Raw genomic sequence first — 24109 nt, forward strand, 5'->3', positions numbered from 1 at the left:
ATTTCTGTAAAGAGCATTAAAATATGGATTAATTATCACCAAAGGATTAAAACCGAAGTCATATGGCGTAACATAAGGCATATATTACTAAGTGATCAAATTTAGCCGTGGTCTAAGAATGAGCTGCTGTTTCGTTCTTTGATGTGCATGTATGTTCATGGTGAAGCCTTGATGGCTTCCTTCATCCCCAGTCTGAAAGACCGTGTGGTACAGCATATTTTTCATAGGTCTTAATTCTAGAAGGGACGAAGGAAGAGTGGGATAGGGGACTAAAAAAAATAGACACCAATTGAACCCTGTTAAGTAGGTAAGATCTCTTCATGCTGGCTGGGGCTGCAGCTTACCGAGCATCCCCCAGAACCAATTTCTCATTGCGCTCCAGTTCCTTGGAGACTGCAAGTGCTGGTGAGGTGTCAAGAACGCTCCCTAGGCCTAAGAAGGAGGCCGCTCAATCTCATGCCCATAAGGCTTGACCTCAGCTGTGAGCCTCCAGTTCCAAAGTTCCACAAGAAGCACCCAGCACACATCAGACATGTCATGACTATCCACAGCCTCCTCCAAGGCCTGGCACCAGGAGGAGGTGGCGAAATCTTATGTTACCACATATTTTAAAGGACACATACCAGATCACCATGCAGCAGTAATATGATGTTTTCTCACTTGTAAACCCCAAGATACTTGGGGTTAGTCTTTTTTTTTTGTCTTTTTGCCATTTTTAGGGCCACTCCCACGGCATATGGAGGTTCCCAGGCTAGGGGTCTAATCAGAGCTGTAGCCACTGGCCTACACCAGAGCCACAGCAACACAGGATCTGAGCCGAGTCTGCAACCTACACCACAGTTCACGGCAATGCCGGATCCTTAACCCACTGAGCAAGGTCAGGGACCGAACCCACAACCTCATGGTTCCTAGTCGGATTCGTTAACCACTGCGCCACAACGGGAACTCCGGGGTTAGTCTTAATGTCAACTCACAAACGGTCCCTGTGTGTGTGTGTGTGTGTATGTGTGTGTGTGTGTGTGTGTATCTACTGTTTGGAAAACATCAAGGGAGTTCCCGTTGTGGCTCAGCAGAAAGGAACCTAACTAATATCCATGAGGATGCAAGTTCGATCCCTGGCCCGCTGCTCTGTGGGCTAAGGATCCAGCATTGCTGAGAGCTGTGGTGTAGGTTGCAGAGGAGGATCGGATCTGGCCTTGCGGTTGTGGCCTAGGCCAGCAGCTGCAGCTCCACTTTGACTCCTAGGCTGGGAACTTCAGTATGCCACAGGCGCAGCCCTAAAACCAAACCAAAACAAAACATTGAGACAACTAGTGTATAGTTGTCATTGTATGGTAACTATCACAAGGAAAATTATTTACCTCTGATTTTTGGGTTTTTTTTCTAGAATTATGATCAAGTTCACTCTGCCTTTTGAGACTTTTCTTCACCTCTGACCATTTTCCTATTTGGCAGTTAAGTGGGAGTGCATTGTACTGAAGCTACTGTCTTATTAGACCCTACAGGGAACTCCAAATGACCAAGATACAAACGTGAGTTTCATTATCTAATTAGGTCATGGGAGGTTTTTTTTTTTTTTTTAAACTTTCTTTTTGAGAAGACACTTATTTGGGAGATCAGAAAAATCACACAACTCAGCAAGCTGGAAGAAAGAAAGTTGGAACACTCAGTGCAGGGCAGCCGTGAGCTGTTTGAAGGAAGTTGAGGAATGAAGATAGATCTGGCTCTTTCTCTGTGCTTTCGCATGAGATTGGCCACATCTTCCATCTCCTTCCCTTTTCCCCTCTTCTCTTCTACCCTGACTGTGGGACCCTGGGGGGTCCCTTTACTCTCTAGGGGGCCTCGATCTTACCTTCTCATTGAGGGGATAAGACTTCCTGGTTGCTCTGTAAGGGCCCTTCCTGCTGGGCTGGATATGAGTCCTTGTGGACAGTAAGAGAAGGGGGTCGGGGCAGGGGGTTGCTGAATAGGCTCCTCTTAAGCTTGGCCATCGCACTTGGGATCTCCAGGGAGATAGCCAGATCTCCGAGAATTCCCACACAGAATCAACTGCCCCCGGAATACTAGGAGTGGCCCTGGGACCAGTCCTTCCACCTGCGGAAGCTCTGCCTGAGAATATTCCTTTTTCGGGATCCTTGGAATTGTGAGAAAAAGGGGAGATTGTCTTCCCATTGCACTCCCTGGGATGTAAGAATACTACTGTTTTCCTACAACAGAGGTAGCACTGTTTTTTTCTGGTCCGCTCCAAGTGGCCCAGGCTAAGATTCCCATAAAATGATAAGCTTTGTCCCCACAGCCTGAATAAGTTGATCTGTGTGTTCATTAAGGCCCGTTGCTGGGCTCCTCTCAGGTCACCTTTTGTCCCTACCCATCTGTCCAGGGACCCAGAACTTTCTGGGATCTATGGCGTGATCCCTGATGGACAAATTTTGACCACACGTAGCTGCCTGCCCTAAGCTAACTCCTCTGGTCTAGTACTACCCTGGAGGTACCAGGGTCTATAGGTTATGGAGGTATGTGGGTTGGTTCTAGAACCCTCACTATGCTTAGGAGTGAGAAACTAGGCAGGTGTCAACTAGACCAGAGGCTTTAATTGGCCTGAAGGAGCGCCAGATCATGGTCTGGCTTGAATGCAAAGCACTTGAGACCATTTGAATTCTGGGTGGAGCTGGTTGTTTCAAACATATGTTCCCATCCCACTGATGAGGCCCATGTATCAGCTGATGGTCCATAGCTCATGCCCTTCCAAAAGTTCTAGGTCTACCTGTTTCCCCCTTGTGCTACTTGAAAAACAGTCCTTACTCTGTCCCTCCAGCATGGTGGCGGGGCTGTCATTCATCATTACAGTCTGTCCTAACCTGTGCAAGAACAGGAAAAGTGAGAACCAAAGAAGTTATGCCTTTTACGAAGTCCCCAACAAGTCACTTTAGTCTATTAGACTTAATTTAATTTCAGTGTTCAATTATACCTCTCTTGCTGTCTTAACAAACAATACTAATTATAGCACACGTTCCGAAAGTACATATAATGAAAAGTTAAGCATTTCTGAGAAAAGCAAAATTGCTTTGAAATTCCCTTCTGTCTCTTGCAGATGGGCAAGGCGGATGGAGATCATCAGGCTGTGAGGTCAAGGAGACAAAGGGATATTACACGGTCTGTCAGTGCGACCCCCTCCCCCATTTGGGGGTCTTCATGGCCAGTGGTCTCTTCATCACACCTTGATAGAATTTTGACAATTTTTCTGAGATTACAGACCAGGTACATGTGTGTGAAGCAAGTTAGGAGAAAGCAGCAGGCATGCCACCAGAAAGAAGCCCCTCATCTTGTTCAAAGTAGAGACAAATATTTATTTGTCTCCTTATAAAAATAAGCATCTCAAAATTCAAACATTAAAGAAAGGATCTATAATCCCCCTCCCGAGAGATCACTGCCTTTCAGACCTTTATGTATATTCCTTGAGATTTTTTTCCCATGTGTGTATTAATATGTGTTTTATAAAAACGGGGTCAAATTATTCATACTGTTTTGACTACTCGCTTTTCACCTAACAATATATACTGGACACCTTTTGGGCAAATACATATCCATCTACTTTCATTTCTTTTTCTTTTTTATCTTTTTAGGGCTGCATCTATGGCATATGGAAGTTCCCAGGCTAGGGGTTGAATTGGAGCTGCAGCTGCCGACCTACCCCACAGCCGCAGCCATGCGGGATCCGAGCCGCATCTGCGACCTCCACCACAGCTCGTGGCAATGCCAGATCCTAACCCATTGCGCGAGGCCAGGGATTGAAGCTGCATCCTCATGGATACCAGTCGGGTTCATTACTCATGAACCACAATGGGAACTCCCACCTACTTTAATTTTTAAAAATACTTTTCTATTATGTATGACTGGGTCACTTTGCCGTACAGCAGAAATTGGCCCAATGTTGTAAACCAACGATGCTTTACTTTAAAAAAAAAAAACTTTTGTAGTATTCCATTGTGTGGATTTAACACAGTGAATTTACCCAATCCCCTATAGGTAGGCATTTTAGTTGTTACTATTTTTGTCTGTCATGAACAGTGCTGTAAAACACATTTTTATTCATTTGTCCTTTGACATTGGTGTAAGTATTTCTGCAGAATAAATTGATGGAAGTAGAATTCCTGGGTTAAAGAGTATGGTCATTAAAATATTTAATTTTAATAGTTATTGTGAAATTGCAGTATAGGAAAGATATTCTTTTAAATACTTGCAGTATTTCACCAAACAAGAGTTATCTGATTAATCTGCATATCCAGGCTTAGAGCCTCAGAGTCCTTGTTTACCCTTCTTCTTCTTTTTTAACTGAACCCAGGCAAATTTATTTTTTTGTCTCATAACCGTCTTAATTTTTTAATTTTTAAAAAATATTCTATTGATTTTTTTTTTAATTAAAGCATATCCTTTGTTTCCTGTGGTCCTCCCTAACATTGGGACTTGACGAGTTTTCCTTCAAAATGGCTCTCAAATGTGTTTGCTTCTTCTCTACCCACCCCTGGATACTTTCTTAGTTTTTTTTTTTTTTTGGTTCTTTTTTTGGCCACACTTGTGGCATGTGGCAGTTCCAGGGCCAGAGATGGAACCTACACCACAGCAACCACCTGAGCCACAGCAGTGACAATGCCAGGTCCTTAACTCACTGAGCTACCAAGGAACTCCTTTCTTAGTTTTCTTAAGTTACTTTATTATATATATTATATACTGTTATCCGAATGTGTTGTGTATGAGTTCTTTCTTCTACTCATGGTAAACTTCTTGAGAGCTGAGTGTTTGTTTTATATTTCTTTCTTTCTTTCTTTCTTTTTACCATATCTATTCAACCAAATGAGTTTCTTTGCTGATGCTGAACAGTAAGAGTTTTGTCTAATCCCCTCCAAATTAGTTAGAACATTACAGCAGGAGTCAAAAGACCAGGGCTCACAGTCTCAGTCTAGCTCTGTTACTAACTACATATGTGATCTTGGTTAGGTTGTTTCACTTGTTTGGACCCTAGGTTTGTCTTCTGAAACGTGAAAGATTGGAGTAGACCAGTATTTCTTAACCTTAACACTATTGATATTCTGGGCCAAAGAATTCTTTGTTGTGCAGGGCTCTTCTGTGTATTGTACGATGTTTAGCAGCAGTCCTGGCTTCTACCCACTAGATGCCAGTAGCACCCTCCCCGGTTGTGACAACCAAAAATGTCTCCAGACATTGCCAGATGTCCCGGGGTTGGGGGGGGGGTGTCAAATTGTGCCCTTGAGAAATACCAGAGTAGACCAATGCTTCTTACTGAATCTCCATCACCAGCTGATGAAAGCTTTGGACCATCTTCCTAGAACAATGCACACATTTTTCAAATAATTTTGCATATCAGTTCAGGTCTTTTATGGCCCTCAGGCTAAGAAATTACTGGTTTATGTGGTCTTAAGGTCTATTTTGTCTCTTAACTTTATAAACATTATTTAAGGTCTGAGGAAAAGGAACATTTTTTTTTTTGATGTTCTGTGCAGTGTTTGGGGACGCTCAGTTCAGATAATGATTCACTTTGCACCCTAAATTCGCATCTATTAGTTTGGTCATATTTTAAGTGTGGAACATGTTAATGACAATAAAACTAAGGACTAAATGTTCTTCCAGTGCTGTTGATGGCTCGTCATGCCCTGTACCCAGTAAGTTGCACTAGGCATAGTCAACAAACAATATGCAGTCTTATCATATATCCATCCACATCCTCCGGTTTTTATAAGAGCTGTAACAGAGATGCTATACATCCTGGGAACCTCCCATTAGTGAGCACTGGAAGTGTTTTTATCATAAACTTGCCTTGTCAAATGTATAAAACACAATACATTGCATTCCTTAGGATTTATCCAGGTGGGCAGTGGATGCAGTGAATGAATGAATATTATTAGTGCTTGTAACATACATGGGATGTGGAATCTTCTCCATTTTCCTGGAAGTTGCAATGGTGACACACATAGCTTTTTAGTAAGTTGATATAATCTTTGCTTCAGCAAGTTTAATTTGGTTTGATGGATGCTATTGTCATTGTAACCTTGTTGATTTCACAAAAAGTTACCACTCATCACAATGGGAAGAGTTCAGATCCATTAGATTATGAGGTGAGCAGGTTAAAAAAATAAAAGCAACCAAGGCTCCTATGGAAAAAAAAATATTTTAATTGGATTTTTTAAAAAGCAAGAAGTTTGGGGTAGGAAAAGATTTCTCTAACAGGCTGTAAAAACACTAAACCATAAAAAGAAAAGTTGATAAATTGGATTTAATTAAAATGAAGAACTTTTTGGAGTTCCCTTGTGGTGCAGCCGATTAAGAACCCAGAGTTGTCACTGCAGCGATTCGAGTTTGCACCTACGGCTCGAGTTCGATCCCTGGCCCAGGAACTTCTATATGCCATGGATGTGGCCCCCCCAAAAAATTAAATTAATTAATTCATTAATTTTTAAAATTAATTTTTTTTTCATAAAAAGATGCTATAAAGATATTGAAAAGGTAAACCACAGGAGTTCCTGCAGTGGGTTAAGAATCTGACTGAAGGAGCTCCCATTGTGTTGGGTTCAATCCCTGGTCTGGCTCAGTGGGTTAAGGATCCAGCATAGCCACAAGCTACTTCGTAGGTAGCAGATGTGGCTTGGATCTGGTGTTGTCATGGCTTTGACATAGGCACCAGTTGCAGCTCCGATTCAACCCCCAGCCTGGGAACTTTCACATGCTGCAGGTGCACCCATAAAAAGAAAAAAAAAGGAATCTGACTGTGGGCTTGGGTTGCTGCAGAGGCATGGGTTTAATATCCAGCCTAGCATAGTGGGTGAAGGATCTGGCATTGCTGCAGCTGTGGATTAGGTCACAGCTCAGCTTGGATTCAGTCCCTGGCCCAGGAACTTCCATGTGCCACAGGTGCAGCCATGAAAAGAAAAAAGAAAAAGAGAAAAAGAAAAGGCAAACCACAGATTGGAAGAAGATATTCATATGGATATAGCTGACAAAAGACTTGTATATAGAATGCATTAAAAAAAACTACAAAGCAAAAAGCAAAAGACAGACCAATACAATTAAAAATGAGCAAAAGACTTGAACAGGCACCTCACAAAAGAAGACATCCATGCCTAGTCCTAACCCCCGCCCAAATGGCTAACAAGCATAGGACAAAGTTGTCAAAATCATTACTCATCAGAAAAATTCTAATCAAAATCACAATTTTACTCCTGTGCACCCACCAGAATGGCTAAAATTAAAAATACTGAAAATAGCAAGAGTCAACAAGGATATGAAACAACTACAAAATGTCACAGACACTTTGGCAAATTCTTTGGCAACACTTATTAAAGATAAATATCTATCTAGCTGTTGACCCAGAAATTTCACTATTAGAAATGACTGCATATGTCCACTGAAAGATACAAGAATATTCACAGCAGCTTCATTCACAGCGGCTCCAAATTGGAAACAACCCCAACATATAGTAATAGTTGACTGGTTGAATAACTTGTGGTATATTCATAAAATGGAATGCTTGTAGCAGTAAAAAAAGAATGAACTACAGCTGGCCCTTGAACAACAGGAGTTTGAACTGTGCAGGTCCACTTACTTGCAGATTTTTTTCAATAGTAAATACCACGGGACTGCATGTTTGGGGGCTGGTTGAATCTGAGGATGCAGGACCCAGATAAGGAGGAGGGATGGAGGAAAAACTATAAGTTATATGTGGACTTTTGAGTATCCCAAGGGTCACCATCCCTGTCTCCCACATTATTCAAGGCTCACCTGTGCTTGTACTGTGTACAATATAACAGAACATCTAAATCTGAGAAAGTTGAGCAAAGGAAATGAGGAAAAGAAGACAACTTGTGGTGTGGTTCCATTGATATGACGTTCCAAGTACAGGCAAAACTAAATCTGTGGGGAAAGAAGTTCGACTATCCATTATCTCTGGTGGGGGGCGGGATAAATGGGAGACAGAACGAAGCAGCCTTCTGAGATGTTGGAAATATTCCACCTCTTGATCTGGGTGGAGGTTCGTCAGGTGTATTCACTTGTAAAGATTCAATGAGTTGCAGTCTTAAGATTTATATACTTTACTATTTACCTCAGTTTAAAAAAACCCACGTACACCCAAAATGAAAATGGCGAAATTTAAATCAATAGACATTTAATAGAAATGAAAAAGAATCCAACGGAAAGATAATTTTTCTATAAATTTGGAAAATACTGGCTCAGTTTCCACAAAGTACAATTGTGACCACTTGGTGAAACTTAAGATCATATTTCCATGGTGCCAAATGACTGGATCGCAGGAAATACCCAAGGAACTACTTGAAATGCTTTCCATAGTCATCCTGCTGTTTGGTCATATGTAGATCCAGCCTTGAATGTGCTGAAAAAGTGATGGTGGAATCGCAGTATCCAGGAGACTCCTTCCTTCTCTTCAAAAGAGAAAAAGAAACAGAAAAGAGGGGAGCTGCTTATCTCAGAGAGGCTGTTATTATTCCTCTTCGTGAAGGTCACCGTATTTATACTTTGACTCTACCTGGAAAGAGGATGGGGGCTCAAACACTCCGTGCATATAAAGTCATATGAGTAATTTAATTTCAATAGGCAGTTCTTTTTTTTATTCAAAAGTAAATTTATTATTTTAAAGAAGATTGGGGTTTTTTAAAATTTATTTACAAAATACGTCAAGGGATAGTGACTCAAATCCTGGAAGGATAGCCTAGTAAAGAGAATGGAAGATTTTGTAAACAATCTCAATCACAGTAAAACAATTTTGGAATAAAACAAAATTGTTTAAATAAAAGAGATACTAATAGGCAGTTCTTTTATTCTTGCACTTTTCATGCAGATAAAATATGGCAATGCTTGATCAGAAACAGAGACCCTACCTAACTGGACATTGTGTCTTTAGCAAACTTTGGGAAGACCATCCTTCCAAAATCCTGATCAACCTGTGTGCAGCACTACTGAGGCTAAACCTGGTATTTCTGGTCAATTGCTGGTCGTCATCCTTGAAGAAAGTGGGACTTTGCATCCCAGCAGCAATGGCACTTCATTACTTCCTGCTTGTTTCTTTGACGTGGATGGGCCCGGAGGCGGTCCGCGTGTATTTTGCTCTAGTCAAAGTCTTCAACATATACATTCCCAATTATATTCTTAAGTTTTGTCTGGTTGGTTGGGGTGAGTATCTCCACCACCGTCCTTGATGTCTCTGTTTCAAGCCTGTGTCTGTCTAACTCCAGCTCCATTAGACAAGTTATTCAGGACCAAATTGCCATTATTATCATAGGCAAGAAATTAATGATTGCCTTACTGGTGTTTGGGTGGGCATTTCTTTTTCTGCCTGTATTGCTCTATAAATTCAACTTTTAACCTCGGTGGCGAGGAAATGGTCCACAAATATTTCCCAAGCACCTGCCTGTGTGCCAGGCTGAATGCTGCATCTGCAGGAGTGAGCCTGTCGGCTTTTATCCTTTCCTTTACTCAAGTTACGATCCCAACGAATTCTCATGGATATAACAGCCACTACTGAGGTAGCACCTGCAGGAGCCGGACACGGTCCTAAGTGTCTCTTTGAATCTAAGTGTCTCATACTTATTTCATCTTCAGGATATCTCTATGGGAAAGGTTTCAGCGTTATCTCCATTTAAGAGACGAGGACACTGAGGCACAGAGAGATTAGGTAATTTGCCAGAATTCGCATGGCTGGGATTGGAAAGGACTGGTGCGGTAAGAGAGGGTGCTGATTCGCTCATACCTCATGACTCTCCCCATCACTGCTGCCCTGTAGACGAAGCCAGGGAGGAACGCAGCATGAATAGTTCCTAATTTACATGTCATTTTGTTGGTCGGCTTCCCTGTGTTTCTAGCTGACGTGGTTAATTCAGCTCCTCTCTCACCCTTCGCCTACTCGAAATGGTTTTGGGTTCAGAGAATGGGTTGTATCCGTAGGAGATGTGTATTAAGTGGGATGCACAGGATCCCTGGCAAGATAGGTTTTATCTCCCACTGCCTTTGTGAAGACAAGAGCTGCCCAACTAGCTACTCATCCTTTTAATGAGTTCATTAACGTTGTACCTGCTTTCTTTAGATATGCAGTTAGTGCTATTATCCATGCTAACGTGGGATGCAGAGACAGGCAAATAGTAAAGCATAATCTAAAAAATGGTTTTAGTAGACTCAGAATCCATCGGAAATACAAAGCCAAAAGCAGCCTGCACACCCCCCTTTATGCCTGGCGACCCTCAACTCTTGAAAATAGAAAAATGTGGAAGAGGCTTCATGAATAATCCCCACAGCGGATAACCCACATCTGGTTAACTGTGAAGGGGCTGGAAATAGCGCTCCATTCCCCGGCATCACTCCTCCTCAGCTTCCTCTCCCAACCCTTCCTCCTTGGCTTGCTTCTTCCATGTTGGTGTTCCCCAAGGCTGGCTTCCCATCTCTTTGATCTTGGCATAGGCCATACACACTTGCTGGGGTGTAGGGGGAGGCAGGAAAAACCTGGGGAGTGTCAAGTACACACCCAAGCCAAGGCCGAGCCAAGGCCAAGCCCTGACTGGCTCAACCAGTAAAGATACAACGAGCTGCTCTCAGATTCAGTCGATTACTTATGCAGACAGTGAAAAGGTGCCAGCTTCCAAGTCCTTGTCCCCCACGCTATAAAGAATGACACCAAAACAAAAGGAAACAGATGGCTGCCACACGAGTTGTGAGATCCCCCGCTGCTGGGAAGCCAGCTCTAAACTGAAGCTGTTCGAGTTTATATTGTGCAGTTCCTTGGGGAGGGGGTGGCAGGGAGCAAAGCCCCACATCCCCTCAGAACCCAGGAGGTGATTATAAACTGTCTTGTGACAGCCTCCCAGAGGACGTGGGCTGGCGACAGGAGATGGCCTTGGCATCTGGAATTCATAGAGGATCACGAGGCATTCTGCCAAAATTCAGGTCAGCTGTGGTTCAAGCCTTTGTCTGCTCGGCCTCTGTGGACACCTGCGAGGTTGGCCAGGGAGCCATGGCAGAGCCGGCCACTACAGGGAGTTTCAGAGCATTTAAATATTAGACAGATGCAATCAACTATAAGGAAAATAAATATTAGCTTCTATTTGTTTGAAGTTCTGCCTTCCTAATGCCAAAGCAACCTGTTGAAAAGGTTTCATTCCTTTATTTAAATCTCCGTCTGAGGCGGCAGATCTGCCTGTCCACATTTTTTAATAACCAGTCGGGATCTTTTTTAATTAGCAAAGTGTAAACACAACCTGAGGACTGTCTCACAACTTCCTTCCTAAAATTCGAGGCCTCCCTCCCTCCCTCTGGCCTCCAACAGGTACTTTTTCAGCATCTACCTCGCGCTGGGCACTGTGCTAGGTGTGCCCTATACACATCAGAAGGGATTGTCCTATTAATCACAGAACGGGACAATGGAGGAATTTTTAAGATGCTTGGCACTCTGGTGTTTGACACAGCTTTGGAAAGTATCTTAACAAAACCCCTAAAATATGTGCGGGGGTAATGCTCCTAGTTTAGGAGAAATACACTATTAGCAATAAAGAAATCATTTAAGTTTTGCAAATGTACATGTAATTGGATTTGAAAACCCCGTGTCTATACTCATGTCACGCTTTGACCACTCTGACTGAACTGATTGCTTTATTATACACTCTGGCTGAATTGACTGGTCGTTAACTGGTCGATCTAGTCAAAATGTCAAACTAGTAACGAGTGTGGAAACAGCTCCCCTGTCAGAACAGCACTGAAGGCTGCAGCTGATTGCCCGTGCCCTTCCTCCAAGGTGACCTAGACAAAGCTTACCGGGAGCTAATGGGCAGTATTGAAAAGGAGACAAATTGGCAGCCCTATCGTCTGAGAAGAAAGGCTTGAAGTGAACTTGCATTCCCATGAACTAGATACTTTCACTGCCAAGTTGATTTTTGGCACTTGTGCTATTTTTAATACCCTGTGGGTGTTGTATTGGTGCCATTGGCATGCTGTTTAGTTTAGCAGATTGGAGAACTCCTAGAAATGTTTAACTTGGAAGAATTCACAAACATTTTGCAAACAATGGTATTTTGATGCCCGCACATCTGTGTATCATTTCAACAGTGTCTTAATGTATCCGCGCCCACAGTCATTGATTAGGAGCGCTCCCCCGCTTCCTAATTGGATGCCTTTGGCTTGCTTCCCCACTCTAGGGATCCCAGCCCTGGTGGTGGCCATCAGATTGGGTGCGAAAAAGAGTAGGGCTGGGACTCTGAGCTCAACGACTCCGTCGTAAGTACCAGCCGCTCTGCTTCTCAGCTGGTGTTCCTGGCGTGGGGCTTGGTCGTGACACTGGTTTCAGGGAGGGGCTTGGCCTCAGCCTTTTTACCCTAACACGGTCATTCATGGGAGCCCTGGTATAATGGTTAGGTGTCTGGGCTCCGTAGGACCTTGGACAACATACTTTACCTCTACCTTCCTTTGCCTCCTCTGGAAAGTGGGGATAATAATGTGTGCTGTCTGTGTTGGGTGCAGATTAAAATGACATCATGTACATAAAGTACTCAGTGGGTGGCCTCTGCCAGGGTAAGCGCTGCATACCCGCAGCTATTATTTATTTAATTTAATTTTGAATTATTTTATTTTACTTTTGTGGCAGGCAAAGAGCTCTCAATTTATTCCCTGGGAAGAGAATAATGACAGAATTACAATGCAAGGAAATGTAAGTAAAAGAAATCGAGGAGTTCCCGTCGTGGCACAGTGGTTAACGAATTTGACTAGGAACCATGAGGTTGCGGGTTCGGTCCCTGCCCTTGTTCAGTGGGTTAAGGATCCGGCGTTGCCGTGAGCTGTGGTGTAGGTTGCAGACGCGGCTCAGATCCCACGTTGCTGTGGCTCTGGCGTAGGCCGGTGGCTACAGCTCCGATTCGACCCCTAGCCTGGGAACCTCCATATGCCGAGGGAGCAGCCCAAGAAATGGCAAAAAGACAAAAAAAAAAGAAAAAAAAGAAATCGACGTTACAGACGTCTGGCCACTATGGTGATGAGAAAGCTTGCAGAACTGGGAGTTCCCATTGTGGCGCAGTGGAAATGAATCCGACTAGGATCCATGAGGTTGCGAGTTCGATCCCTGGCTTCGCTCAGGGGGTTAAGGATCCGGCGTTGCCGTGAGCTGTGGTGTAGGTCACAGACACGACTCAGATCTGGGTTTGCTGTGGCTGTGGCATAGGCTGGTGGCTACAGCTCCGATTCAACCCCTAGCCTGGGAACCTCGATATGCCGTGGGTGCGGCCCTAAAAAACAAACAACAAAAAAAAAAAGCAAGAAAGTTTGCAGACCTTTGCAGTTGCAGTGGCCACTGTAAGGAAACACTGAAACAGGTTGGAAAACATTTTCTGTGTTTCAACGACAAAGGTCTCCCCTGAACTAGACTCCACCACTTTCCTTTGTAAATTGGTTCAGCTTTGTTGGCCTGTTGCTCTTCTTTGCTTTCTTTCTTTTTCTTTTCTCTGTTTGGTCTATAAGCCCAGCTCTTCTGTTCGCTCCCCCACAGGTACCAGAGAGTAGCCATTCACGTGGCTCCACCTCTCTAGAACCTTCTTTCACAGGCCTGTAGTAGTTACCATTCGGTCCTTCACACTTTGGATTGTTTTTTCTTTTACTCACCTGTGCCCGTTCTTTGTAGCTGAGCCTCTCAAGTTCTTTTCCGCTATAGATTTTTCCTCTCCCACTGGACTGGAGTCAAATGCACGAGGTCTTGGCCCCTCCGACTCCTCCGGCTTTCATATTGAGATGACAGTTGCCAGAGGGTCAAAATGATACTGCCCCCGCCAGCAGATGCCTTCTAATTAGAATGCCCGTTACCCTCTCTTTCCCTTTTTTCTTCCCTTCCTTCTCATCTCCTCCTCCGTCCTCCCTCATTGCCTTTTTCTGTGACTTAAAGGGCCTCCCATGTCTAGCGGATGGTGACCCAAAGCAAAAGCAAAACCAGAACAAAACTAACTCCACCCGCCCCCGCCCTGAAAAGACCGCTGTCAGACGCGAATTGGTTAGTGAGAAGCAGACGGCTCTAAGAGCTTTTTAAAAAATAATGATATGCTGAAGACATCATACATGCACAAGGTACAAAATTCAAATGAACAAAAGGGTAGAGGATGAAAAATGAGGCCCACTCCCAACATCCAGCGCCCCAGTTTCTCTCCCTTGATGCAACTCTTATTCCTAACCAGGGAATTTGGAACGATACTCTCTGGCACACTTTGTTACCTAAATGGTAGCTGTACACCATTTGGTACTTAACGATAAGCCTTGGAGATGATTCTCTATCCAAACATACAGCGCTGCCTCTATTGAAGAGTTTTCTTGGCGTTCCCTTGTGGCATGGCAGGTTAAAGATCTGACATTGTCACTGCAGCAGGTTGGGTCACAGCTGTGGCTCGGGTTCGATCCCCGGCCCAGGAAGTTCCACAGGCTGTGGGCACAGCCAAAAAATAAAAAGTTTTCTTAAGTATCTCTTAAGGCTGAAGATGGTATTCAGGGAACCCTAAGTATTAGACTCTTTTGGGGGAAATGAAATGCTTTTCCCCCCTCACTCCCTCCCAACCCACACAAAGTCACATCCACAGAAAAGAATCCACACCACCACGAGCAGTGTGACCACAGGGGAGTTTCCTGGTTCTGGAAAAGAGGTCTCAGCCAAGGTGACATGCAGTTCAGTGAGTGAGACCTGTCTCTGTTCAAAAATCAGAGGTAGTGCCTTTAGCCATTGGAACTGTTATGAGATGAAGTGTCTGTTCACATGAGTCACAGCGTGTTCCTTCTGTAATAGAAACTGCAGTGCCATTAAGCAATCCAATAGCCAGTGCTGCCTTTTGTAGTTCAAACCTGTAGCTGTGGTGGGAGGTTGGAAATAAACATCCTATTTGAAAGCAAGACAGCCAGAGCTGTCCTCTTTTTGTTGCATTTTCATTAACTCTGATAATCTCATCATCCTTTGAGATGGCATTCCGAAAAGCCAGTCACAGCCCATGTCTTTTCACTGTGATATTTATCATGCAAAGCAGAATTGAGTCTGCAAATAAAAGCTCAGGTGTCAGCCACTTTGGGGGGAAATACATAATTTGTTTTTCTGCTGTTGAGGAAGAGAATAGCCTCCCAGGGAGTTTCTGAGAGGTTTCTGCATGCGGAGGGCAGAAACAGCCTCTGGGATTTCTAACTTCATGCTGGGAAGAACCCTGCCCTGGGGCTCAGGAGACAGGGGGTTCGTTCTTGGCCCAGCCCTGCCCCCAGTGAGCAAGTGTGAGCTCTGTGGAGCTGGTTTGCACTCTAGGCCTAGGCAATCTGTGAAATGGAACTGACCCAGTGATCATAGTCTCATTAAAAGTAGGAGTTTATGGAGTTCCCTTGCAGCACAGAAGGTTAAGGCTCTGGTGTTATCCTTGCAGCAGCTTAGGTCATTGCTGTGGTGCAGGTTTGATCTCTGGACCGGGAACTTCCACATGCCCTGAGTGTGGCCAAAATTTAAAAAAAAAAAAAAATGAGAGAGAGAAAATAGAAGTTTATGTTTCTCTTCCTTATCATGGCCTCTCTCGTTGGTCTCTTCCAGTTGTTGGATTAAAGATGATCCTGTCTTTCACGTCTCAGTGGTGGCTTCTTTTTGCCTCACATTTCTCACGAAGCTCGCCATGCTCGGCATTGTTCTTGCTCAACCGAATGCCATGAAATCCCAAAGCCAGAAGCCTCGGCGGAGGATGACCCTGCATGACCTCAAGGGCACAACAAGCCCCACATTCTTACTTGGCCTCATCTGTGGCTTTGCCTTTTTTTTGCTTCGGGACCTGTAAGGATCCTTTTCTTGTATCTTTTTGCCATCTTTAACACTTTGCAAGCTAAGCGTTGCTTCTCTGTACTTTCAGTGGCTAGCTTGACTGCCACCAAGATTTTTGCTGCTTTGGAAAGTCTCACCTTTTGGGGATTCAAAGGAGGAAAAGATACTCCCAGAGATCTCTGCTGTCAATGACTGACAGGCAGCCGTTAGAACCATTGGCTCAATGCTAGGGCTTCATTAAATGAACCTACTCTCTCTTACTCAGGGCTGTGGAGAGAAGCCCAGATAGCTAACGCCACTCCAGCTAGCTGGCAATGTCTACGGCAAACCCTTAATGGCAATACTTCCTACAGTATTTATTGCATCCAGGCGTTGTGCTTGTCAGTGTACCGATTCACACTTGCGTTGACATTTTGAAAGCACACAAACCCATTGAACATAGCAATTACTGGACAGGAAAAACATCAAACTGTTGACACCATAGACTCTGGCTACTTCGGATATCCTAATACTCTAGGAAGGAGCCACGTTAGGAAATTGCAGCGCCATAAAGGATTGAAGGTGAAGAGCCGAGAGCAGTTGGTCATGGTAGGAGGTCAAGGTTCTGGTTTTGGTTTTGCTACAAATCACCCTTGAAAAAGTCACCACAGCTGGTTGAATTAGACAATCCTAAACTAATAGCTTGATAGCTCTCTCATCTCCTTTCTAATTTCTGGCGAAAGGAGCAAATGGTTAATATCATTATATGGTAGGCCAAAGATGGCATGAGAAGTAAAAGCTAGGGGTCTGGCTAACACACATTTGAATAGTTGCTGATGTTCATTTTAACCTGATTTTGCCTCAGGAAACATCTTGGCAGGAAGAAGCATGCAGAATGGTTTCCTGGGTATATCAAATTCCACCCCATGCTCTTATCTTCCAGTTTGGCCCAGTTCATTTGGGCTTTGGGGGCAGGCTGTGAGTCGACTTGGGCAGTGCATGGAGTTAGGCTCTCTCTTACTGCTCTTAACTACTTTTTCATTCAATAAATACTTTTACCAGAATACAGTGAGCTGGTGGGCCCATAGGATGCTCCAGCAAGGAAGAGTTCTATGGTCAAAGAAATTTGGGAAATGCAGAAAACTACCTTCCCTCATTATCGAAATGGGACCATGTGCATTAGTGTGATAAAAGCTCTGAGAAATTCTGCTGGGGGAAAAAACTGTAAAATTTTGTTTTTCTAGTTTTTGTTGATTTTGTTTGTTTGTTTGTTTGGCCTTGCCTACAGGATGCCGAAGTTCCTGGACCAGGGATGGAAACCAGGCCACAGCAGTAACCTGAGCCACAGCAGTGACAATGCCAGGTCCTTAACCACTAGGCCACCAGGGAACTCCTAAAATTTTGTTTTAAATTTGGCATTTTAAAGACCTCAGAATCCTTTGTCACTGTGGTGCTTAACCCATAAGGAACCTTGGGAAATATGAGTTGGAATGCAGTTATTTTAAGCCAGGTGTCCCCAAGGTGCTGCAGGGGGATAGGGGAGCAATCGGCAGTAAGGTAGAGTTTTTGACCTCGAGTCCTGTGATTCAAGAAACCATCTCATTTTAGAGCCATGAAACTGTCCCCTGGGATTCCCACAACCTCGTATGGCCGATTCCGATGGGAATGTAAAAAGACACCAAATGCGTTGTTCTCCCGCCACAGGTCACCTTTAATCCTCCGGCAGTAGGGGCAGAATCAGGCTATCGGTGCTTGGTTGCATCCCAGATCGTTGGCTGAGGCCCTGGTGATGGTCCTGCCCTTTTCCCCTCTTGACGCTACCTGGCCTCCGTTGAAATACCCTGGTCTCAGCAGCACGGTGCTTGGAGAACAAGCGGCCTTGCTCTAGAAGGTGTACCGAAGCGGCTCTCTTCCTCAGCTACCACTCCAGGCTTTTCATGGGCTCACAAATTCCGAGGAGAAACACACTTAACCCTGTGGAAAGAGGGGTTCAAGGGAAAGCTGACCAGACACCAAAAAGCAAAGAAGCTTAGAGCTTAGAAGGGAGGAGGGGTGTTTGCAGAGCAGCGGATGCTTCCTCCCTGCGGTGGAAGGAGAGGGTAGTGTCATCATGGGAAGGCTAGATGGGTCCATGCAGAATCCAATGGGGGGAGTTCCCGTTGTGGCTCAGCAGGTTCAGAACCCGACTGGTATCCATGAGGACGCAGGTTCAATCTCTGGCCTCAGTGGGTTAAGGATCCAGTGTTGCCGTGAGCTATGGTGTAGGTCGCAGACGCGGCTCAGATCCCGAGTGGCTGTGGCTCTGGTGTAGGGCGGCGGCTACAGCTCCAATTCGACCCCTAGCCTGGGAACCTTCGTATGTCAAGGGTGTGGCCCTAAAAAGAGAAAAAGAAAAGAAAAAGAAAAAGAATCCAAAAGGAGTTCTCCCGAGGACAAGAACCGGAGTCCCAAGGATCCAGCATCAACAGAACCAGGCTGTCTCTGTCAGATGTGCTTTATGTCAATCAAGCTCCAAGCCTTCCTAGTTCCTAGTCCCGCCTGCAAGATCAAGTGTGCCATCTTGCAGAGAGGGTGTTTGGGGAGCTCTGAGATTCAAACTCAAGTTACACATGCACACACCTCCCAAATACTCCAAACGAGAATGCAATGGGACAAGTGGACAAATTAACCATTGAAAAGGCAGATGGCAAGTGTGCAATTCTGGCTGAAGCGGGTTGCCCTGCAGTCAGGTGGGAAAGAAATGATGCTCTTGATGAGCCATATCTGAAGGAGGGATTCACAAATAAAAATGCAGGTGACAAAAACCTGACATCTTCCCCCATGCCTCTGTGCTGGTGAGTAAGCAGATCAATCTGTTATTGGAAAGAAAAGGGAAGGCTGTCAGGCAGAGGGGGAGAGCTGGCAGGCAGCTCATTCGAATTCACAGAATAACCTTTAAGTCTGAGAACGCGCTCAACTCCATGCAGGAAATCAGAGCAGTAAGAGGTGCTGCTTAGCCATTGCCCCTTGTTCTTGCTGAAGCTGGAGGAGTTTTACCTGCTGGGGGACGGGGCTTTGCTCACCTCAGGCAGCTGGACCACCTTCCAGGTGGCCGCTGCCCAGAAGAAGAGTGAACGCTGCTGGCTTCATCACCACAGTTGTTCGTTGCAAATGGAGATAAAGCCCTTGAGGGAGGTAATGAGACGCGTCATTCCATGTAGCCTCCGGATTGCTGTCTCCCACCTGGAATCAGAGCGCCTCAGGGCCGGGGCCAGGGGACCCAGACCTCCCCCCCCACTCCAACTGCCCATTGAGTGACAGGAAGTCACAGGCCTCCACCTGAAACCTCCTGGAGACAGGGAGCTCCCCACTCTATAAAACAGAGTATTTAACGTCTCTTTTTGCCTTTCTTTTCAACAAAATCGTAGTATAGTTGATGTACAATATTATATAAGTTGCAGGTGTGCAATATAGTGATTCACAGCTTTTAAAGGTTATACTCCATTTGGAGTCATAAAGTATTGGCTCTCCTCCCTGTGTTGTACAATATATCCTTGTAGCTTATTTTCCACCTAATAGTTGGTACCTCTTCCTCCCTCCCTCTACGTGGCCCCTGCCCCTCCCCCTCCCCCGGTAACCACTAGTTTTCATGTCTCTTTTTTAAAAAATGGAAAAATATGTGACACACGACATTGTGTACATTTAAGGTGCACAACATGTTGATTTGACAGGTTATATATTGTAGCATGATTGCCATTGTCACTTCTATCAGCTCTGAATCTTATCTGGGTCATCCTTTTCTGAGGGGGCAGAGGTTGGAGGAGGGAGAGAGAGAGAGAAAGACAGAGGGAAATGTCTTTTATTACCTAACCTTGGACGTGACGTGCCATCACTTCTGCCATGTTCTGTTGGTACCGCGTGGGAGGAGAGTATTAAGGTTGTGCAAGCCAGGATATGGGGACCACTGAGAGCCAGCACAGAGGCTGGTCCCCATTGCAGAGAGCCTGATCTCTCAAGCTCTAGGATGGACAGCAGCCCAGGAGGAAAACTGTGGTTGACATGCAATCTTGATACAGATCTCGCCATCACGCCATTGGGAAGGAGGCTAGAAAGGTGACCTCAGAAAACCAGCGATGGCCTTGGGCTTCCTTGGAGTATTGATGGTGGCAAAAGCAGGCTTGAGTCTAGGCATTGGTGACGGCAAGCGAAAGAAGCTGAGAGAGACTGAGCGTCTTCTCCTGGCTGAGGCGTCCTCATTTTCGTGTTTCACTGCGGGACGAAGGGTATGTGGAGGTTCCCAGGCTAGGGGTCAAATCAGAGCTGTAGCCACCGGCCTACGCCACAGCCACAGCAATGTGGGATCCGAGCCGCATCTGCGACCTACACTACAGCTCATGGCGACGCCGGATCCTTAACCCACTGAGTGAAGCCAGGGATCGAACCTGCGTGCTCATGGATGCTAGTCAGATTCGTTTCCACTGAGCCATGATGGGAACTCCTCTCATTCTGTTTTGCTGGGCACGTCAGTAACCTGCTGGTCCCTGTGCTGGGAAGGCAGGCATCCTTGGTGAGTGAATTGGCTCTGCCTGTACCACACGTTAGAGTTCAGATGCCTCACAACTTCATAGAAAAGCTGACTCGCAGAGCTCCCCTTTTGGCTCAGTGGGTTAAGAAGCCAACGTAGTGTCTGAGAGCATGCGCGTTTGATCCCTGGCCTCCCTCAGTGGGTTAGGCGTGGCCGTGAGCTGTGGTGTAGATTGAAGATGCAGTTCGGGTCCTGTGTTGCTGTGGCTGTGGTGTAGCCTGGCAGCTGCAGCTCCGATTCGACCCCTAGCCTGGGAACCTCCATGTGCCGCAGGTGCAGCCCTAAAAAGACAAAAAGAAAAGAAAAGAAAAACGGACTCTCTGAGGCACCCAGAGAGAATGCTCTGTACATTGGGCTTTATATTTTTAACAGGATTCCTGAGGCATAATTTACCCACAGGAAGTGTGGAATTGGACAAGTTTCATGTTTTTAGCTGTCTGGGGTGTCGTTGCAGATGTGGGCTCAATGTTGGGCAGAAGCGGGAAAGACCGAAGAAGACCTTTGAGCACAGCCTCCCTCAGGATAACTGCGACGAGTTCCATTTTGAGATCTTTAGGCCCCACACAAGGCACTCCTTCAGAAATAAGCTCCAAAAAGGGGGAGACAAAAGCCTCTGCCATCCACACTTAGATTCCAGAGGTGTCGAATGAATGTGAGGCCACAGGCATGGACTTGGGAAATGGTGCCTCCTCAAAACTAAACGTGCTCCCCTTCTTCCACAGGAAGCCAAGCTTCTAAGTACACAACCAGATGTTGAGGTGGAGACAGGTGTTAGGAGGAGAAGTGTCAGGGAAGGATTGGTGTAAAGGCCTGAAGTCATGAGAAAGGCAAACTAGAGCAAGAACTTAAGAACCTCAAGGTGAGGTTGTGATGGCTCCGTGTTCTGTGCGTCCTGTGAGACCCGAGTGCCATGGCCTTTGCCTCCCTTTCTTAAAGACCCAAGCAGACTCCAGTGGGCACAGAACACCAGTGGGGGCCTGGCTCTGGTCATCCTCTCACCATCTCACTGATGGCGCTAGAGCTGCCCTCGTCCACTTGTTTTCATTATATTGGCTCCACCAGAAGTTCTACTTCCAAGGGCTGCAGCCAATCTGGAAGCAGTACGGTGGGTTGAAAAAAAGAAAGAAAGAAAAGCACCAAACTTGGAGTCAGAAGGGTTCGACCCTAATCGCTAACTCCGTGACCTTGGGCACATGGCTTCCCTACCCAGAGCTACGTTCCTTCTGCCTTCAACTTGGCGGGGGCCGGGGGTTGGGGGGGGGGCAAGATGGATCATCTCCCAAGTGCTTTACCAGTTTCAGGACTGCGTGAGGCAATGCCATGTACCAGTCGAGTCCATTTTTGCAGACTGCGTGGGAGTCTCCATTTCTGCATGGGAAAGTTGGTGCATATGGAAAAACTCTTTCCCTGCCACCAGCATCCATCAAACTCTGGCCAGCTACCTTGCAGATATGTGGGTGCTCACGTGGAGTCCCTAGGGAGCCATGGCGTATAGACTGCACACATTGTGGAAGCTCCTTAGCAGATGAGAATTGGGGCAGAGGAATGTTGTTTCATTAGCACATATACAGCCCCAAGTACCTATTTTTCATAGTAAATACCATGTCCAAGATTTTAAAGTTGTCGCACCAAGCTATAGACCTGGAGAGGCAGCATCCAGATGTTCCTCAGTTGTGACATCTTGTCCCTCAGCCAGTGGGGTAGGGAGTCCAGCCTCTTGGGCCACGGGGTCTAAAACTGCAACCTGGATGCTACCATCAGACATAATAGCAGCCAGAAACTCGATTCCATTAGCATCGGGTGAAAACGTGTTCCCTCTGTACCACTAGGCACTGCCAGGCTTGAGAATCAGCTAAACCTTCGCAGCAGGAATATCAGATTCATAGGGGAGACATATAGGTGTGTTACTATTTTATGTTGTCTCTTGCTGGAGGCCTCCACGGCTTTGTCCATCCTCAGCCTCCCCTAGGTGAAGGCGACTGTGAATGACAGAGCCCCTCAGTCACAGGCAAGGAGAACAGATGCATCTGTAATTGCCTAACAATGCTGTCGGGAAGAATTCATTCACCCCAGATTTACATTGAGCCCTCCCAGGCAAGCACTGCCACTTTTACTTGCTTTCTAATTCTTCTATTCACGCCTTCATTCGATAAACATGTCTTATGACGCTACTGGGTGCAAAGTCCCTAATGCCACGGCTGAGCATGCTTGATTTTTTTTTTCTTTAATGCAGATGACTTTGAGGAAGATCCCAACTGTTTCCCTCCCTTGAGTTGTGAAGTTGTGCCTAATTGTGTGAGAAGAATATTACCTGTGGAAATTAAAATGAATTCCATTCACAAAGATTTCTCCAATAAATCCTAGCAGAGATACCCAGATTGGGGGAAATGTTGAGTTTGTGAAAACCATCTGCTCCAACTGCGTATTCTCAATATTGTTTTGGAAGGGGCAGGATGAGATAGCATTTGGTGAATATGAAAGCCAGACTAATTCTATTCATTGTAATAGCTGTTTCTTACTTTTTGGGAGGGAAGATTTGAGTCTGGAGGTATGATATAGTAGATGTAAGCTGGATATAACATCGGAGATTTGGTTTCAAAAGCTTTAAGGTGTTCCCGTTGTGACTCAGTGGGTTAAGAACCCGACTAGTATCCATGAAGACATGGGTTCGATCCCTGGCCTCCCTCAGTGGGTTAGCGATCTGGCGTTGCTGCTAGCAGCAGTGTACCTTGCAGACACAGCTTGGATCTGGCATGGCTGTAGCTGTGGCTGTGACCAGCAGCTGCAGCTCCGATTTGACCCCTGGCCTATGAACTTCCGATGCTGCAGGTGTGGCCCGAAAAAGCAAAGAAATCCCCCCCAAACAAAAAACAAACAAACAAATGAAAACAACTCTAAGTGTCCATATCTGGAGAGAGAGAAAAAATAATGATCAGGGTCCTTACTATGCTGAGAGTAAAGCCATGTCGGGTGGTCAGTGTTTCCAGGTACCCCACTGGCCTGATGCCCGCCCAGAAAGTAGATAACAAGAGCCACAAGGTCATACGTTTTGGGGAAAAAAATGTCATCCTGTTGGCCTGTCATGACAAAGTGCCTGAAATCCCCATTATTCAAGTCATGCTTTTGATTGAAGCCTTTGGTTAAAATGTCAACATGTTTTGCGAAGAAGGTAGCTCATCCGTCCACGGACACCCATGAGTTCCTTAGTGGGGGCGAACTTCTCAGCCAAGACACCCCTGAGGGCACAGCAGCCAGGGTCCAGAGAAAGACAACAAAACAGGAGCTTCTGAAGCCAGTGGTTTTCCCTAGGGAGGAAAGGGCAGGTCAGGGTGAGCAGGAGTGTGGGGGGGATGGAGGCGAGAAGAGTCCCCCAAAGGCCACAGAGGGGCCTTGAAGATGAATGTTCTGTTCCTCACACCCTGTGGCTAAGCACGGTGGGTGGCCTTCCTAATCTCACCCCAAATGCTGTCACCAAGGCTTCCCAGCCAGGCAGGCTGCTTGCATTTGGCTTGAAGTAGAAGTGAGTAAAGAGATGAACATTCTGGAAGAATACACAAGCAACTAATATCGGTGGTGGCTTTCTGGAAGGGGAACTTGGGTATCTGGGAACAGGGAGGAAGGGAGGATTCCTTTTCACCCCAGACCTCTTTATAGCTTTCAAATCTTGCACTGAGAGAGTGTACTGCCCTCCAAGAAATAAATAAGGGGTTCCCCAGTGGTTCATCAGGTTAAGGGTCTGGCATTGT

General features: G+C 45.6%; 1 protein-coding gene across 1 annotated transcript in view; it reads left to right on the forward strand.

Moving 5' to 3' along the window:
- ADGRG4 (adhesion G protein-coupled receptor G4) overlaps positions 1–24109 on the forward strand; it is a gene marked incomplete at its 5' end in the record, with an annotated part of 90932 nt that overhangs the window by 65436 nt on the left and 1387 nt on the right. The window contains 12 exon segments of the mRNA XM_053743478.1: positions 2816–2877; positions 3092–3195; positions 5873–5997; positions 8930–9198; positions 12207–12285; positions 15599–15812; positions 15815–15876; positions 17567–17657; positions 18821–18938; positions 20818–20950; positions 22586–22658; positions 23533–23692. Coding sequence (XP_053599453.1) covers positions 2816–2877; positions 3092–3195; positions 5873–5997; positions 8930–9198; positions 12207–12285; positions 15599–15812; positions 15815–15876; positions 17567–17657; positions 18821–18938; positions 20818–20950; positions 22586–22658; positions 23533–23692 — 1490 coding nt within the window.

Source organism: Phacochoerus africanus, chromosome X (assembly GCF_016906955.1).
Source record: "Phacochoerus africanus isolate WHEZ1 chromosome X, ROS_Pafr_v1, whole genome shotgun sequence".
In the NCBI taxonomy this organism is placed as follows: Eukaryota; Metazoa; Chordata; class Mammalia; order Artiodactyla; family Suidae; genus Phacochoerus; species Phacochoerus africanus.